Source organism: Erinaceus europaeus, chromosome 1, assembly GCF_950295315.1.
Source record: "Erinaceus europaeus chromosome 1, mEriEur2.1, whole genome shotgun sequence".
NCBI classification, from domain to species: Eukaryota; Metazoa; Chordata; class Mammalia; order Eulipotyphla; family Erinaceidae; genus Erinaceus; species Erinaceus europaeus.
The window spans coordinates 119,223,577-119,243,778 of NC_080162.1; the positions used below are offsets into that span (position 1 = coordinate 119,223,577).

General features: G+C 39.3%; 1 protein-coding gene across 1 annotated transcript in view; it reads right to left on the reverse strand.

Annotated features, from left to right (window-relative positions):
- FER1L6 (fer-1 like family member 6) overlaps positions 1-20,202 on the reverse strand; it is a 151,226-nt gene that overhangs the window by 102,274 nt on the left and 28,750 nt on the right. Inside the window, exons 11-15 of the mRNA XM_060195393.1 lie at positions 19,212-19,320; positions 18,034-18,217; positions 6,455-6,575; positions 4,942-5,042; positions 11-101 (exon numbers count right to left, since the gene is read on the reverse strand). Coding sequence (XP_060051376.1) covers positions 11-101; positions 4,942-5,042; positions 6,455-6,575; positions 18,034-18,217; positions 19,212-19,320 — 606 coding nt within the window. The remainder of the gene's footprint in view (positions 1-10; positions 102-4,941; positions 5,043-6,454; positions 6,576-18,033; positions 18,218-19,211; positions 19,321-20,202) is intronic.

Here is a 20,202-nt window from a genome sequence, read left to right on the forward strand (position 1 = left end):
CTTCACATACCAGCTCCTGCCAACAGAGCGTAAGTCGTTTCTTATCTAAAGTGGTTTGGTTCAGCATCTTAGGCTTTTTTTCTGCTTCAGAGATAAAGGCACTACAAGAGAAGAATAATTTTGAAAGCTACTTAGTGAAAATCCATATATTTCTAGATATTTGCAGCTATACTTTCTACAGTACAATAGAAAATTCGATGAAGGCACTGGACCAAGATTTCTCATTTAGCAATGCTGCCCTGAACTTTGTAGGAGATAAACTCAGATTTGGAACTGATGCTCAGACTCCACATTACTCTGACAAATAGGTGTTTGTTTTTCTACTTTCTTTCTATAATACTATTATGATGGCTACCCAAATTCATAACTACAAATACAATATAATACAGTTTCCTCTCCTTTTACAAATTCAATACATAGTAAGCATACCAAACATTTCCTGAAAAGTTGTATGTACAGTAAATATTTCAGGCTTAATCATGATATGTATTTGCATATTTTAAAAACTGTACAAAGGGCTCAATGGTAACATTTGAGGGATAAAGTTATAATGTATCTTTATTTATTAGATAGAGACAGCCAGAAATCGAGAGGGAAGGAGAAGATATAGAGGGAGAGAGACAGAGAGATACCTGCAGCACTGCTTCACCACTTGCAAAGCTTTCCCCCTACAGGTGGGGACTGGGGGCTCAAACCCAGGTCCTTGCACATTGTAACATGTGCGCTCAACCAGGTGCACCAGAACCTGGCCCCGATAATATGTTCCATAGGAAAATGGTAAAGGTAATGAATGTGACTGAAAAAAATATATAAATCGTTTTAAAACCTGGAGGAATAAGAAACTGAATTTATTAGCAATAATTTAAAAACATAATTAAATCAACATCGTTTTTCCCTACTTAAAGGTGACCAAAATTCAAAGTTGATGAAGCTATGAAGAATAATTACTTTCCTCCATTATTTTAGAAAAATATAAATGGTTGCAAAGCTGAAGAGCCTATTTGAAACCACCTATCAAAATGTAAATATCAGTGTGGTATGATAAATTACACTAGAATTCAATCCTTCAAAAATAACAGAAAATTTTTGCAAGTATAAGATTACAAAGTTACATTAACAGGAGCAAACTAAATATGGACAACTTTAATATCAAGGTCTAGTTTAATTTACACACTTCATTAAGAGTGACTTTAATGTACTCCCAGAGAAAGAAGCCAGTGGAGCTATAACCAGGTACTCTTCTTCTTGATGCCACCAGGATTATCTTGGGGGCTTGATGGCTGCTCTATGAATCCACTGTTCCTGGTGGCCACTTTTCTTTTTTCTGTTCATTTTCCTTTCTTTCTTGTTAAATAGGACAGAGAAAAAGAAAGGGTAAGGGAGACATAAAGGGAGAAAGACACCTACAGACCTACTTCACTGCTGGTGAAGTTTTCCCCTTGCAGGTGGAGAGCTGAGGCTCAAATCCATACCCCTATAATCTTATACTCTTGTAAATCACTAATAAAAAAAATATTCCAGAGATAAACAGTTGAATGAGCAATCAGACTACTGAGCAAAGTATGTGATATTTGTGGAGGAATAAAGGATTTTTATGAATATGTATTTGCAAATGCACAGGAAAAGTTTCAAGGCAAGTCAAATTTCTTTGTAAAATGTGAGATTGGAAAAATAATTGAGAACATTTTTACTTTATATTTTTTCTGCTTTTCTTTTTTTAATACTTACTAATTTCATTTGGTAGGAGAGAAATTGAGAGGGGGAGAAATGGAGGGAGAGAAAGATGTCTGTAGCACTGCTTTTACTGCTTATTAAGCTCCTCCACCTAATACTGCAGATAGGAACCAGGAGCTTGAACCCAGATCCTTGAGCATGGTAATGTGTGTGTTCAACTGGGTGTGCCACCACCCAACCCTTTCTTTTTCTTTTAAAGCATTTTATTAGGGGTGGGGGTTAGTGGTTTCCAGTATAGTTGACACATGGGCACAATTTCTCACATCCTTATGACAGGTCTCTGCAAAGACACTATTATCCCCATCTTGGGTCTTTTTCAACCATCATGTACCAGGACCCCAACATCCTCTCCTTTCCGTCCATCCCCTCCGGCCCCAAAATCCTTTTTTCCTGCTTTAAAAAATGGAAAATATGCAATACTACTTCTCAGATGAGAGCAATTAATTACAAAAGAAATAAAAGTGACAACGATACACCCCATGGGGGTCCTACTGTGGAGCTCTGCCTGTTGGCAACTGGAGGCCTCTCCAGAAATTCTACATTTCCTCTTACTTTTCAAAATGAAAATAAGGAATATGAATATAAAATTATATTTTTCGGGGGGGGTGTCATGTTGTCACATGTCTACCTTTCCTGGAGGTACAAAGAATTCCAGTCTCCTCCTCAAATAGACTAGCCCAGCAAGACACTTTTGACTTCTGGTCTCTTTCCCTTCATCACTGAGGGAAAATTACCTGACTAAAATTAGTGTAAATGTTCACAGTACATGCTAATAGTGTTCATATCCTTCCTGGAAAACCATCCTCTAACTAGCTGTGAGCAGCTCTGTATGTCCATCCATTCTGGGGGAAACCACAGAAGTTCAACTGAGTAGAAAGGAGGAAGCAGGAAGCTCATCTTGATCTCAGACCCAATTCTGTATTTAACAAATAAAAACTAAAGTGTGGATCGAGGAGATAACTAGTAAAGAGCTTTTTGTCATGTGCAAGGACCTGAGTGTGAGACTCCAATACCAGGTGGGAACAGCACAAACAGGGGAAGGTGCATGGGTGATGGAGTGGTGTTACACTGTCTCTCCTTATTTCTCCTTCTCTCATATGTGTATGTGTGTGTGTGCATGTGAATCTGTGTATGTATGTGTATGCATATGTGTATGTGTATATATACTCTGAGAGTAGTGGATCAGAACAGGTGCAAAAAGTCCTGTTGTATAAAGTTACTAAATTTGGAGACTATTTGCCACTCAGTACTTGGTAGCTAACAGAGTCTAATTTTTAGTCTTTAACTATATGATCTACTACAAAGAATCAGAGTCATAATAGTCATACTTCTCTTAATCATACCGATACATTCTGAGAAATATATTGTCATGTGATTTCACTACTGTAGAAATGTCAGGATGTCACTACAAAAACCTAGATGACAAACTCTCACAAGGCTAGACATGGACTTTCCATATGATCCAGTAATTCCTCTCCTGGGATTATACCCCAAGGATTCCATAACACCCAACCAAAAAGAGGTGTGTACTCCTATGTTCATAGCAGCACAATTCATAATAACTAAAACCTGGAAGCAATCTAAGTGCCCAACAACAGATGAGTGGCTGAGAAAGCTGTGGTATATATACACAATGAATACTATGCAGCTATCAAGAACAATGAACCCACCTTCTCTGACCCATCTTGAACAGAGCTAGAAGGAATTATGTTAAGTGAGCGAAGTCAGAAAGATAAAGATGAGTATGGGATGATCCCACTCATCAACAGAAGTTGAGTAAGAAGATCTGAAAGGGAAACTAAAAGCAGGACCTGCCCAAATTGTAAGTAGGGCACCAAAGTAAAAGCCCTGTGGTGAGGGGTAGACATGCAGCTTCCTGGGCCAGTGGGGGGTGGGAGTGGGTGGGAGGGATGGGTCATAGTCTTTTGGTGGTGGGAATGGTGTTTATGTACACTTCTAGTAAAATGTAGTCATATAAATCACTAGTTAATCTGAGAGGGGGAAAATTAATTGTATGTCTCAAAGTTTTTTAAAACACAGACTGAGTCTTTTTAATATATAGGCTGTGTATTTGATATGCAGACTCTCTCAAAAGCCTAGACCAAGTAGATTAGAAGCAACCAATAGCACAGCTATATACAAGATACTGGGTACTGTACAGCAAATCCTAACAAAAGGACTTTTCAAAGTTAACCCAATTACCAAATAATGTAATAATAACATTAACTATCGATTGTCTTTTTGAACCCTAAGACAGCAGGAACCTCACCTCTCCACTATAGAGCCTCTACTTCCCCCAGTCCTGGAACCCTTGGATAGGGCCCACTTTCCCGTATGTCTCTCCCAATCCATATCAAATAATATTGCATCTGCCAATCACAACCTAATCAACACAACGATTGCCACCCCAACATGCTTCACTTCAGACTGTGTCCAGAGAATTTACGTGTGGAATGACAACCCTTCAGCTTCATTACTCGGGTGAGACCTTTCCTTTCATAGTATTCTCTAATTCCATCTCAGGTGGTTCACTTTCTAACAAAGTCCCAAAACCTAGATATACACCAGTTTCTGTGAGAGAAAGCATATGTTCACTCGTATCCATAAACTGCTGCAAAATATATACCTGAAAGCAGAAGTCCACTAGAGTTTGCAGTGAGTACCCCCCTAACACTTCCTCTCCACTATTCCAAGCTTTGGGTCCATGATTGCTCAACAATTTGTTTGGCTTTGTATGTTAACTTTTTTCAGTCACCACGTTCCAGATGTCATCAGGATGCCGGCCAGGCTTCCCTAGATTGAAGACCCCACCAATGTGTCCTGGAGCTCCGCTTTCCCAGAGACCCACCCTACTAGGGAAAGAGAGAGGCAGACCTGGAGTATGGACCAACCAGTCAATGCCCATGTTCAGCAGGGAAGCAATTACAGAAGCCAGACCTTCCACCTTCTGCAACCACAAAATGACCCTGGGTCCATGCTCCCAGAGGGATAGAGAATAGAAAAGCTATCAGGAGAGGGGGTGGGATATGGAGATTGGGTGGTGGGAATTGTGTGGAGTTGTACCCCTCCTACCCTATGATTTTGTTAACTTATCCTTTCTTAAATTAAAAAAAAAAAAAAACCTAGATGATATATCTGCCGTTCATGCCTTTTTTCAAGGTAATTAAAAGTTCAGTTCACCCAAATTCCGGCTGTCTCTCCCAATACCTGCTTTGATTGATAAAGTCATTGAGGACTGTTTTCATTTTCTCTTCTGGTGCTTGCTCTGAAATCTTGATCAATTCTTTCACTTCTTCTATACTTTCTTCCTAAAAACAAACCACAGAAGAGGGAACATGAGGTAAGAATGACACACACTGCTATAGATGCTGATTATACCCTTGAAGTAATATTTGAGGGGGGTTTTTGTTGTTGTTATAAATGAAAAAGTTTTTTGTGTGTGCATGGTGCACACACAAATACACACACACACACTCCTGAATTTTGAAATGGCTCTGCTTTCTAACTTTGAAACTTCACTTTTCTTCAGTAGACTCAAGTGTTCCTTCTGCTCATTCAATTTTACTGTTTCTGTGCAATACCCATTCCCTGAGTACCATTTATTTAGAGTCAATTCTAAGACAAACTCATTTCCTCTACACCTGCAATGTTTTTCCTTTCATCTTGAGTTGTGATAATTTGATGATGATGAGTCTTGATGTTGGCCATTTGGGGCTCAGAAATTTGGGTGTTCTCTCAATTTCCTGGTTACTGACACTTTATGAACATTGTCCAGGTGTGTAAACTTTCCTTCTATGATTTCTTTGAATATAATCTCTGCTCCTTTATCTCTCACTTTCTATTAGACCTGTAATTCTCACATTTACCTTCTTAATGGCGTTTTCTATTTCACAGCTAGTTGCTAAATCTTTCTTCCCCATAATCTTTGAACTCAGAGTGTATTCACTGTATATTCTAGTTCTGTTCTTCTCTCCTTTATCACGCTAATTCTACTTGCTAGGTTTGTTATCTGAGTCTGATATGCATTCAAAGTGCTCTTAACAGCCTTTAATTCTGCTTGAAATGCTTTTTGTAAGTTTTCTTCAAGCACTTAGATAGAGATATATAGAAACCTTGAGTTGAGATTCTTGAGTGGTATTCATAATGAATTTTCTAAATTTTAATAGGTTCTCCAGCTCTTTATATTCCTGTAGTTCTTCTGTACCCTTTGTTTTTGTTAAGTCATCCTTAGTAGTCTTTTGAAAAGTATTTTTCTTCTGCTATTGTTGATCCAGCAGGTGGCACTGTGGCTACAGTGCTGTATATCCTTCTGAGTGTATGCTGCATGGAAGGGAAGGGGAGGTTTTACCAGTGAGGTAATTTGAATGTATTCATACTTAAGGGGTATGGGACTTCCACCCAGACTTCTGTGGGCTAGAAGCATAGAAGCTGGATTTGGTTTTGTTGTTGTTGTTGGTGGTGGTGTTGTTGTTGTTAGTTTCTTCATATTGGAAGTAGTACTGCTCAGTTTCCTAGCCACTGCCTAGGCACAATTTCTGATGAATCTCCCTTGGGACAAAAGCAAAGTTCATGATTTCATAAGAGTGTGTTTCCTAAAATCAGCTGTTTCTGTTCATTTATACTTAAACTGTAGTCATACTTCTATTAGGTAGATATGTTTAAGGACCCTTTGTCCCCAACTTTCCAATGTTCACATCCATTCCCTATTAGGGCCACTTACCAGGAGGTCTGCCATTTTCTCCAGCATGTTGGACCAGTATAGCCTAAATATCTGGTCTCCCCAAGAACTGATAAAGTAGACACATGGTTTCTTGGCTTCAAATGGCAAATAGTTGTAATTCCTGTGAAAGTATGTTAATTCTGGAAGTTAGTTGACAATCAGTGTTCTTCAGGTAATTCCAGCTACATTTTCTTGTTCTCTATGTCCTGGATAAAGTGGTAGAAAGGTTGTGACAAAACTGTCAAACTATTAACACTCTCCTAGTTAGGGCATATGAACAGTAAACAATGAACTGTTATGTGCTATATAGTGGAGAAGTACTGATATCTACCACCATCAGACAGACTCAAGGTAAAGTTTAGAAATGATCACCAGATGGCAGGATCTGTCAGGCAAGTTTTTCTCAAGAAGAAAATTATCTTCCCAAGTGATAAAAGGTAGATGAGAGGGAAAAAACCACCTAACATTTTCACTTACAGTCTATATGTTGGTCACTGCCAGGAAAAAAAAATGATATAAAAGATGCGAATGCATATTATAAGTTCAAATTATAAGAGGAGCATGATAGGGGAATAATATTTGTGTATAAAATACATATGGTAAGAATATTGTTAAAAGGCTTAATGCCAGATCCCATACCTAATACTAGTTTGGATACAACAAATGATATTCAATGCTTTAACAAACAGGAGAAAGTATAAATTTGCCAGATAAAGAAGGGAGTATAAAATCTGGATAAGGGCAAGAGACTGGCTCACTTAACAATGACCTTTTTAGCCACTATCAGGACACTCTATCACTCAGAGTCCTAGACAGGGAATACTTGGACTCCCACATATATAGTATGAGCCTAGACCTCTAATAGGCCTCTCACTCTTCCATCACTGGAAAACCCATTGGGAACATTGGTATAATCCCTTTTGTAGGCTTCTTCAGGACCATACCATCATTATGAAATAGCACTGGTAGGGACTGCCCCAGTTCCTGAAGGAAGGCTGAGTCATCCTACTCTGCCTTTTGAGGAAGACTGGTTCTGAAATGAGTGCAGCCTAGAATGTTCCTGCAGTGACTATGACCTGTGAACTCAGTCTGACAGGTCCTCAGAGATTGTAAAGGCTCCTTTGCTCAATATGAATGTATATGGGTCCCAGGTTAAATCATTGTGATAAACAGTTCATTGTATTTATATATCTTCAAGTTTGTGAGCAACTCTCTGCCCTAACCCTGCTTCCTAGTTCTAGTCTCAACTCTGACACTGTCTTCCCAGACAATATTTCTAGTCCACCACATGTTAATTGTTCAACCAATTCAATTAATTTCCTTTTTCATGTTAGTATCTGGTTCCAATAAAGCACAAAGTTGCTATGTAAAAGAGAGAGAGAGAAAGGGGGGAGACAGAAAGTATTGTTAAAGGGGATAAAGCTAATCAAGTTGCAGATGCTACCATGATGCCAAACACCAACCTGATTTCCCTGAGCAGACAACATCACAAAAGCATCCAAGAACCTCATCTCCCTAGGCCCCCACCACACTAGGGAAAGATAGAAACAGACTGGGGATATGGATTGACTTGTCAGTGCCCAGTGTCCAACAGAGAAGCAATTCAGAAGCCAGACCTCCTACCTAGAGAGGTATGACATAAACTGAAGCCCCCATATAATGATAACATTTTCTTGACTAGTTTTTTCCCAACTTGCTAACAATTTTCTCACAAATACCAGGAACTGAAAGAAAGTTCAAGGAAAATATTTTGAAATGGACATAGTGAGATAAGTGACACTGGTAAGCATAGACAGTGTTTCAAACCATGCCTCTATATGTAAAGGCAGAGGGAAAGAATTAGACAGTTTTGTTTCCACATCAAAAACATAAATACCCTGTGTGACAAGGTTATGCCCTCAGGCTGGTTTCACAATTGTTTTTCCTGTTGTGCAAACACATAAAAGACCTGCAGAGATTTTTCTGTTTTAGGCTTTCTAGTTTTAATGCTGTCATTTTGCATAGTATTTGCTTGCCTAAGTGGCTCCCACATCGTATGGGGGTCTCTCCACATTCCCTCACTGAAAGTTTTATTATTGAAAGTGGGTAGGCACATAAAACTGTTCAATGTTTTGAGTTCTGTGACAAGTCGAAATGAAATTTGTGAAGTGTTACAAGAGTTACTATGCTTTTTTGATAATCTTGTTTGGGATAAATTTTTTTTAAGTTCAAAAAAAAAAAAACATAAAGACAACGTTGATCTGAAAAAAAAAATACAACTACACATTTTAGCTTCCCAGCCAAACTTTTTTCTGAAGACTGTAAAATTAGCAAAGATGTTTTCATTGTCTTTTCTATGGAAAATAAACCAGCAGGTGTCCAAGTAAAAGACAAGCCAAATACATTCCTGGCAGACACCGAGGTTGTTATTATATCTGAAACACACACATATACATACACATATTCACAAAAAATAATAATAATAGAGAAGGTTGAAAACCAAACTGCTGTTCATTTTATCTCATTTAAAATGAACTATAAAACTAAATAAAAACTAAATAAATTCCTACTAAGTATTATAAATTATTCCAAGGTTGTTTTGATTCAGATTATGCTGTGCTCAAGACATTTTTAGACTGTTTACTGCTCTGGGTCATACTAATCATGTTGGTCCTGCATAGACCAAGATGCTGTGGCTTTGCAGGCAAATTGCAGTGCAGATGGAGGACAGCAGGTGCAGGGCACCGCAGTGATAGTGGATGGTGAAGACTGCCAGCTTGAACAGCCTCCCTGACACATGACCAACCTTATGACTTTGGGCAAGTGTAGGTCTGAAATCTTGAGACTTGCATGATAAACTATAATTAAATATATTATGCTGTAATCTCATTCATGTGCCCTAGTCCAATACATAGGTTATATATGAGTATTTGCATAACTGGAAAACCTAAAACTAACAAAAGTAACATTTTAGGGCCCAGCAGTGACACACCTGGTAAAGTGCACACATCTCAATACACAAGAACCAAGGTTCAAAACCCTGGTCACCACCTACAGAAGGGATTGCTTTACAAGCAGTGAAGTAGTGTTGCAGGTGTCTTTATGTATCTCCCTCATTTTTTATATTTGTTTTTTTATTTTTATTTATAAAAAGGAAACAACTGACAGAAACCATAGAATAAGAGGGGTACAACTCCACATAATTCCCACCACCAGAACTCCTCTCCTTCTTTTTCTATCCCCAGCCCCCTCTCAATTTCTCTGTTGTATCAAAATTAAAGTTTTTTTTTTTTTTTACATGCATAACATTCCCCAGATTCCCATTTAACAATACAACCCCCACTATTTCATTCATCATTTTTCATGGACCTGTTTAATTTTAAAAAATTGAAGTTTTTTTAAAGTATTATTTTAATTGCAAGACACACTGTATCTTTCTCTCCCCCTCGAGTGTGTGTGTGTGTGTGTGTAAGTTTAGAAGTCTGTTAGAAACAAATGATATTACACTTCTGTCACTTTGATTAGCCATCATGCAGACAGAGGTTAACAAAGCTATTCCTCACAGAGAAACCAACTTACTTATTTTTTATATATTTTTAAATTTTTATTTATAAATAGCAAACACTGACAAAAACCACACAATTACCACCACCAGAAATCTGTATGCCATCCCCTCCCTCGATAGCTTTCCTATTCTTTATCCCTCTGGGAGCATGGACCAAGGGACATTATGGGTTGCAGAAGCTGGAAGGTCTGGCTTCCGTAATTGCTTCCCGCTGAACATGGGCACTGACAGGTTGATCCATACTCCTAGCCTGTCTTTCTCTTTCCCTAGTGGGGCTGAGCTCTGGGGAGACTGGGCTGCAGGACACATTGGTGGGGTCATCAGCCTAGGGAGCCCAGTTGGCATCATGGTAGCATCAGAAACCTGGTGGCTGAAAGAAGAATTAACATATAAAGCCAAACAAATTGTTGACTAATCATGAACCTAAAGGCTGGAATAGTTCTGATGAAGATTTGGGGGTCTGTTTTGTAGTTAGTAGACCCATTTTAGTTATATTCCAAAGAGCCCATGACTATACTAGTATTTTTTGTTGTTTTGTTTTTGTTTTTTTCCTGAGCCTGACATCTGATATGCAGGTGAATCCAAGTTATTGTCTGGGAAGATGATGTCATGGCTGGAAAAAGGACCAGAAACTGGATCATGGAAGAGAGTAGCTCTCAAATATGGGAAAGGTGTATAAATATTGTTGACTATAAACCCCATCGATATGATGTGATCTGGGGCCCATATTCAGCTTAAGATCCTATGTGACCTCTGCATCCCTGTAGATCTGGGCTCACATTCTGTGGTCATGAGTAGAAACATTCCAGGCTGCCCTAATTTCAGGACCCATCTTCCTCAGCCTCCCTTCAGAAGATGGAACATTCTCTACTGTTGTTGATGTAAGTTGAGGGCAAGGTCCTATGGGGGCGCACAGAGGGACCTACTGTATTGTTCCTGATAGAGATGGCCCATAACAATGGAGCGAGGGATTTATTTGAGGTCTAGGCCCATCATATCTGTTTGGGAATCTCAGGACTCCACGACTAGAGCCCCAGCTGATAGGGTGGCCTGAGAGTGACTAAAGAGTCACTGTTAAAGTATGCCAGTCTCTTGCCCTTATTCAGCTTTTTCAGTCCTTACTTTGATAAGGTTAGCTTTGGAGTGAGTGGGGGAAATGTAACAGGAAGTAGGTGAAGAGGGTATCTAAGTCTAAATAAACACTATTTCATTATGAATCTTATGCTGTCTTTTTAGGTCTTTCTACTTGCTTGCTGCATATACTGACTCAGTTCAGACTGTTGTGCAAGTTTTGTATGATACAGAAAATCCTAACAAAGGGATTTCCAAAGTTAACCCAATTGCCAAATAATTTTATTACAGCAATAAACCCTAAGACAGCAGGAAACTCCCACTTTCTCTAAAGAGCCTATATATAAGAACCTCTAAAGAGGTTCCCTGGTCCTGGAACCTCTAGGGTGGGGCTCACTTCCCTACATGCTTCTCTCAATTCAAACCAAATGATATTGCATATGCTGATCTCAACCTAACCAACACAAGCACCACTTCAGCATGTTTCACTTCACACTGTGTCCAGAGATGTCAGACATGGAATGTCAACCCTTCAGCCTCATTACTTGGGTGAGGCCTTTCCTTTCATAGGATTCTCTTAATTCCATTTCAGGTGGTTCACTTCCAAACAAAGTTTCATAACCTAGATATAGACCAGGTCCCATGAGATAGGGCATATATCACATGTATCCATACATTAGGGCAAAATATATACCTACTTACTTATTTACCAATGGGAGCTTTGAGGAGCTTGTGTTGAGTTGATGTACAAGAACTCTGGTAATGAGAATGGCAGTGCAACAGCTTAACTTGAAACATCTCATCTCCCATCATGTCTCTCAGTTTCATTCTCATTCCTATAGTTGTTTATCATATACTATACTAGTATTTTTCTGTCTCTATATTTGTACTTTATTGTACACTCCAAAGTACTATTTATTTTATTTATTTTTACAATAAATATGCAGTGAACTACTGGACAAATATTTAAATGTTATAAATGATGCAAAGGTGACATTAAACTATCTAAAGATGGTTGCAAAACCCAGTACAGTGAGTGAGTTTTGCCTAAAACAGTGGGAAGAGGAGGCTCCTTGTTTATCGACAAATCAATTATAAACCTGCGTTTAGGAATGGAACCAGGTCACTGATGGAGAACTACCTAAAAAGTGGCAGAGGAAATACATAGGAAAAATTCAAAACACCAGCATGGCTTATTTTTGTTTCCCCAAACCAGTTGATCCACATCCCAGGAAAGTGGCTGTCAATAGAAATAGATTTGACAGTTCCTGTTGTCCTAACAGTAAGCTATAGATCTATGCTCAGAGTGAACATTTAGGTGAAGAAGAGTCCAAGTCAGACCTGGAATAAAGGAGAGGAAATGTGTACTAGGTTTTGAAAGGTAACAGGGGCTATCAGTTCTGTAGAGATGATTTATTTCCAGCATGTTCAAAGTCTAGAGAAAGGAAATAACAAAATAGGTAGCTATATATGGACTTTTTTTTTAAAACCAGAGTACTACTTAACTTTGGCTTATAATGTTGCTGGGGATTGAAGCTGGCACCTTGGAGCCTCAGGCATGACTGTGTCTTTGCATAATTATTACACTATCCCTCCCACCTGTAGCTATATTTGGAGAACTAGCAGAGAACTATAAATAGAAGGTGAAGTTTGAGGCAAATGATGGTAAAGGAGAAGACAGGTCAAATGAACAAGTTATGACCTCTGAAAGTAGCCCTTGAACATGGGTAGTCAATGAATGATGTCACTTAGAAAACTAACAGCTTCAGGTAGAGAAATTTGGTGAATTTCTTGAAAAACATTCAAGTCAGGAAAGAGGCTTTAAAAAAATAACCAAGCGGGAGTCAGGCAGTGGCAGAGCGGGTTAAGCACACGTGGCACAAAGCACAAGGACTGGCTTAAGGATCCCAGTTCGAGCCTCCAGCTTCCCACCTGCAGGGGAGTCACTTCACAGGAGGTGAAACAGGTCTGCAGGTATCTGTCCTTCTCTCCCCCTCTCTGTCTTCCCCTCCTCTCTCCATTTCTTTCTGTCCTGTCCAACAACAATGACATCAATAACAACAATAATAACTACAACAATAAAACAACAAGAGCAACAAAAGGGAATAAATAAATAAATATTAAAAAATAACAAAGAATGAAATGGCAATAGATATGAAATATATTTAAAGAACTAGAACTCACCAGACATCATCACTGATTGGATGTGAGCAGGATGGATAAAGACAGCAATAAGAAAATTTCCAATTTGTGGCTAGGAAGACTGTAATGTGAGAATGAGAGATAGGAAAGATAAGAGAACCACAGTTCTGTGAAGACTATTAGCCTGGAGATAGCTTGTAAGACATCCAGGTGGAGGTACCTGAATCAGCTTCCCCGGAAAGTAGCTGTCAGCAGAAATGGATTTTATAGTTCCTATTATCCTAACAGTAATCCACAGATCTATGACCAGAGAGGATGACTAGATGGAGAAGAGTAGAGGTTGAGAATCAATGATGATATGGTTCCAATGTTCTCTGATGCACAGTGGGGAGAGCAATAGTCTCTTATGAGAATCCAATGAAATCATGATGTCTCTACTCATAGGACCAGGCTCAGAAGACCCTCATGCATGTATGGCTTCCTCTTATTAACCTGGTCACTTGATTAGTGCTCAACACTGCTTTTTTAGCACAGGGCTCTTATAATTTTACTTTTCTTTGCATGTTGCAAGTCTACATAGATTAAAGATCTCTGAGAGTGCATGTTGATGCCGATACTTTATAATATAGTCTTGTTCTGGCTGGTAATGTGGGGGAGTTTCAAATTGACTCTAGGAGAAATAAGATAAGAAGTGATGTCTTTAATAGTTGCCTTGAATTGAATTTACATAACAGCACAGGACTCAGATAAATATAATAACTATTAATATGATTTGGATTGAATTTTTAAATTCTGATCTTCCTCTCTTCCTTGCCATGCTTCAGAGTTATATGATAAAAGGGCCTTCTGATGTGATTATAATAACCATCATCATAATTGCTTTGTCATTAAATGAATTACCTGAATGCATCACTTGAAGAGTTTTCACATGTCATTACAGATTCAGTCAGTGACACTTTCCATGGCAGCCCTGTTTTACATTTTGCTCCCATAACTAGGATTATAATCATGCTTCTGTTGGTAGGGAAGAAAACCAAAGAGTCTCCAAAATTGGTAACACACCCCCTATCAGAAATCCTAGACCAGGTAGAACAGAAGCAACCGGTGGCACAGCTATATACAAGATGCTGGGTATTGTACAGCAAACCCTAACAAAGGGACCTTTCAAAGTTAACCCAATTACCAAATAATGTGATGATAACAATAACTATCTATTGTTGAACTCTAAGACAGTAGGAACCTCACATTTCCACTATAAAGCCTATATTTTCCCCAGTCCTGGAACCCTAGGGTGGGGTACACTTTCCTGCATGCTTCTCTCAATTCATATCAAATAATATTGCATCTGCTGATTGCAACTTAATCAACACAACGATTACCACCCCAGCATGCTTCACTTCAGACGGTGTCCAGAGACTGTGTCAGGTATGGAATGGCAACCCTTCAGCTTCATCACTCAGGTGAGACCTTTCCTTTCATATTATTCTCTAATTCCATTCCAGGAGGTTCATTTCCTATTAAAGTCCCAAAACCTAGATATAGACCAGGTCCCCTGAGATAGAGCATATGTTCACACGTGTCCATAAACTAGGGCAAAATATATACCTGAAAGCAAAAGTACACAATAGTTTGCAGGGAGTAGCCCCTAACACTTCATCTGCACTATTCCAGCCTTTAGGTCCATTATTGTTCAACAATTTGTTTGGCTTTGTATGTTAACTCCCTTTTCAGTCACCAGGTTCCAGATGCCAGCATGATGCCGACCAGACTTCCCTGGACAGAAGACCCCACCAATATGTCCTGGAGCTCCACTTCCCCAAAGACCCACCCTACTAGGGAAAGAGAGAGACAGGCTGGGAGTATGGATCGCCCAGTCAACGCCCATGTTCAGCAGAGAAGCAATTACAGAAGCCAGACCTTCCAATCAGGCAGGAGCAAGGAATTAAAGGCATACAGATTGGAAGAGAAGAAGTCAAACTCTCCTTATTTGCAGATGACATGATAGTATACATGGAAAAACCTAAGGAATCCAGCAAGAAGCTTTTGGAAATCATCAGGCAATACAGTAAGGTGTCAGGCTATAAAATTAACATTCAAAAGTCAGTGGCATTCCTCTATGCAAACACTAAGTTAGAAGAAATTGAAATCCAGAAATCAGTTCCTTTTTCTATAGCAACAAAAACAATAAAATATCTAGGAATAAACCTAACCAAAGAAGTGAAAGACTTGTATACTGAAAATTATGAGTCACTACTCAAAGAAATTGAAAAAGACACAAAGAAGTGGAAAGATATTCCATGTTCATGGGTTGGAAGAATTAACATCATCAAAATGAATATATTACCCAGAGCCATCTACAAATTTAATGCTATCCCCATCAAGATCCCAAGCACATTCTTTAGGAGAATAGAACAAATGCTACAAATGTTTATCTGGAACCAGAAAAGACCTAGAATTGCCAAAACAATCTTGAGAAAAAAGAACAGAACCGGAGGCATCACACTGCCAGATCTCAAACTGTATTAGAGGGCCATTGTCATCAAAACTGCTTGGTACTGGAACATGAACAGACACACTGACCAGTGGAATAGAATTGAGAGCCCAGAAATGAGGCCCCACACGTATGGACATCTAATCTTTGACAAAGGGGCCCAGACTATTATATGGGGGAAGCAGAGTCTCTTCAACAAATGGTGTTGGAAACAATGGGTTGAAACATGCAGAAGAATGAAACTGAATCACTGTATTTCACCAAATACAAAAGTAAATTCCAAGTGGATCAAGGACTTGGATGTTAGACCAGAAACTATCAGATACTTAGAGGAAAATATTGGAAGAACTTTTTTCCGCATAAATTTTAAAGACATTTTCAATGAAACGAATCCAATTACAAGGAAGAGTAAGGCAAGTATAAACCTATGGGACTACATCAAATTAAAAAGCTTCTTCACAGCAAAAGAAACCACTACCCAAATCAAGAGAACCCTCACAGAATGGGAGAAGATCTTTACATGCCATACATCAGATAAGAGTTTAATAACCAACATATATAAAGAGCTTGCCAGACTCAACAACAAGACAACAAATAACCCCATCCAAAAATGGGGAGAGGACTTGGACAGAATATTCACCACAGAAGAGATCCAAAAGGCCGAGAAACACATGAAAAAATGCTCCAAGTCTCTGACTGTCAGAGAAATGCAAATCAAGACAACAATGAGATATCACTTCACTCCTGTGAGAATGTCACACATCAGAAAAGGTAACAGCAGCAAATGCTGGAGAGGGTGTGGGGTCAAAGGAACCCTCCTACACTGCTGGTGGGAATGTCAATTGGTCCAACCTCTGTGGAGAACAGTCTGGAGAACTCTCAGAAGGCTAGAAATGGACCTACCCTATGACCCTGCAATTCCCCTCCTGGGGATATATCCTAAGGAACCCAACACATCGATCCAAAAAGATCTGTGTACACATATGTTCTTGGCAGCACAATTTGTAATAGCCAAAACCTGGAAGCAACCCAGGTGTCCAACAACAGATGAGTGGCTGAGCAAGTTGTGGTATATATACACAATGGAATACTACTCAGCTGTAAAAAATGGTGACTTCACCGTTTTCAGCCGATCTTGGATGGACCTTGAAAAAATCATGTTGAGTGAAATAAGTCAGAAACAGAAGGATGAATACAGGATGATCTCACTCTCAGGCCGAAGTTGAAAAACAAGATTAGAAAAGAAAACACAAGTCGAACCTGAAATGGAATTGGAGTATTACACCAAAGTAAAAGACTCTGGGGTGGGTGGGTGGGTGGGGAGAGTACAGGTCCATGAAAAATGATGAATGAAATAGTGGGGGTTGTATTGTTAAATGGGAATCTGGGGAATGTTATGCATGTAAAAAAAAAAAAAAAGAAGTAGAAACGAAAAGCAGAAATTGACTGAGTTTGGAGTATGGCACCAAAGTAAGAAAGCAGAAGTACACTAGAGTTTGCAGTGAGTACCTCCCTAATACTTCCTCTCCACTTTTCCAAGCTTTGGGTCCATGATTGCTCAATAATTTGTTTGGCTTTGTATGTTAACTCTCTTTTCAGTCACCAGGTTCCAGGTGTCATCAGGATGCCGGCCAGACTTCCCTGGATTGAAGACCCCACCAATATGTCCTGGAGCTCAGCTTCCCCAGAGACCCACCCTACTAGGGAAAGAGAGAGGCAGACTGGGAGTATGGACCGACCAGTCAACGCCCATGTTCAGCGGGGAAGCAATTACAGAAGCCAGACCTTCTACCTTCTGCAACCCACAATGACCCTGGGTCCATGCTCCCAGAGGGATAGAGAATGGGAAAGCTATCGGGGGAGGGGGTGGGATATGGAGATTGGGTGGTGGGAATTGTGTGGAGTTGTACCCCTCCTACCCTATGGTTTTGTTAATTAATCCTTTCTTAAATAAAAAAAAAAAAAAAAAGCCAGACCTTCCACCTTCTGCAACCCACAATGACTTTGGGTCTATACTCCCAGAGGGATAGAGAATGGGAAAGCTATCAGGGGAGGGGATGGGATATAGAAATCTGGTGATGGGAATTGTGTGGAGTTGTACCCCTCCTATCCTATGGTTTTGTTAATGTCTCCTTTTTTAAATAAATAAATAAATTTTTAAAAAAGGTATCAAGGGAGGGGATGGGATACAGATTTCTGGTGGTGGGAATTGTGTGGAGTTGTACCCCTCTTATGCTACGGACTTGTGTTTCCATTTTATAAATAATAAATAAATAAATCTTTAAAAAGGAAAAAAAAATCCTGTCTGTCCATCCTTGTTGTATCTCCTACCTGTTTCCTTCTGTCACAAGTGGCTTCTCTGGGTGAGTGGTGGAGCACACAGGGATGGCAATACTGTGATCTGAGTCCCCTTCTTTACCATGCAATAGTGAAAGACTCTCTTCTTCAACTGACTCTGCTGACTTTTTCTTACTCCCATGATAGGACCCTCCGTCAATCAAGTTCCCAAAATTGCCTGCAGAAATAGCAGCAGGAGGAGAGTAACCAAATATTAAAATAACTATTATCACTCATCCTAGGATACTGTACAACTGGCAAAAATATTTCAAGAAAGAGCATTCCATCAGGGAATGTCTGGAATCACATTCTTCACAGAATCATGCTTTCACAAAACAGGGAAATAGTCATCTCAATATGAGGGGCAAGGTGGTGATGCACTTGGTGAAGTGCACTCAAGTACCCATGGTCAAGTCCCCATTCCCCAATTGCAGTGGGGAAGCTTCACAAATAGCAAAACAATGCATATGGCCTCTCTCTATATCCATATATCTTTCTTTCTTCTTCCTTCTATTTTTCTTCTTTTCCTTCTCTATTTTTCCTCTCTATCTCTCTCTTTATTCTCCCTCTCTCTCATATACCAAAAAAGAAAAAAGAAAAATCTCAATATGAATGTAGCAAGAATAATGTCCAGGTGGTGGTGCATCTGGTTAAGTGCACAAGGACTGGGGTTCAAGCCCCTGGTCCCTACCTGCAGGGGAAAAGCTTCACAAGTAGGAAAGTAGTACTGAAGATGTCTCTCTGTCTGTCTCTCCATCTCTATCTCTCCCTCTGCTTTCAATTTCTCTCTCTATTCAATGAAAAAAAAATTTTAAATAGTACCTACTTTATATGTACAATGTTTTGTAATCCTTTACTCATTCAAACTTTGCTGACATTTTGTGAAAGTATTATTCTTCCCATTCATAGATGAAGAAACTGATACCCAGAGGAATTAATTTGAGATAAGGGTAACAGAACTAGGATTAGCAATCTGAGCCTGTCTAAATCCAGACTATCATTTCAGTGCTTTATAAAAATGAAAAGTATACCCATTATACATTGAAACTAGAGCAGAGTAGCAATTAACTTCCTTCTAAGGTATAACTTTTCCACTTCCCCCACCAGTGCTGCCATCTGCAAGTAAAGTTCATTCCTTCCATTCCCCAGGCTTTGTGCATGTCTGTCCTTACCAACAGAAACTTCAAAGCTAATGGGTCTATCCCCAATCTTCCGATCAATCATGGTAGCTTCAAAAAATGTTCCAAAGAGTAAAAACTCCTCATATTTTTCTGGTACAATCTGCAGAGGGAGAAAAGAAATTACTAAGCAGGTATAGTTCCTTTTTATCACCAGGAAGCTGAAGTAGTAACATTAACCTGGTGCAGTGCAGTTCATAGGCATTTTGGTCTTGGTGTCATACCATTCCACCACAAATCAGACACAGTGAAACTAGGAAACTGCAACTTATTAATATAAATTCAGTGATTTTTTTTTTCTAGAGTGATGTAGTTTTAACCTTCTGGGTCCCTAACCTGACAATAGAGTCCTTCCTTTTAAAAAAAAAACAATAACCCTGGGGGCAGTCATGGCACACCTAGTTGAGTGCACATGTTACAATACACAAAGACTCGGGTTCAAGACCTCAGTCCCACATGAAGGGGGAAAGCTTTGTGAATGGTGAGGCAAGTCTGCAGGTCTCTTTCTCTCCTTCCTCCTCTAGCATCTCTTCTCTCTCAATTTCTCTGTTTCTATCCAAAAAATAAAGAAAGATAATTTAAAAATTAAAATAATAAGCTTGGTATGCACATTTATCTAAGGGGCTGTTATGAAACACAGGCTCAGGATCACTTTTTGGTGGTCAGCTATTTAGAAACTAAAATAGCAAGGGGGCTGAGCATTGGTGTACTTGGTTGAGCACACATATCACCAGGTATAAGGGCTTGGCTTCAAGCTCCTAATCCTTACTTTTGGGGGAAGGATTCATAGGCAGTGAAGCAGTGCTGCAGGCATCTCTAGTTCTCCCTCTCTCCCCTCCCATTTCAATTTCTCTCTGTTCTGTTAAATAAAAAGTAAATAATAATAATTGATATTTAATAAACTAGCAAAGCAAAGATGAGTCATAGCTAGGGGTCAAATGCTTCTATTTGAGCACAGCTTTATGGATGACTCCGGGCAGTCACA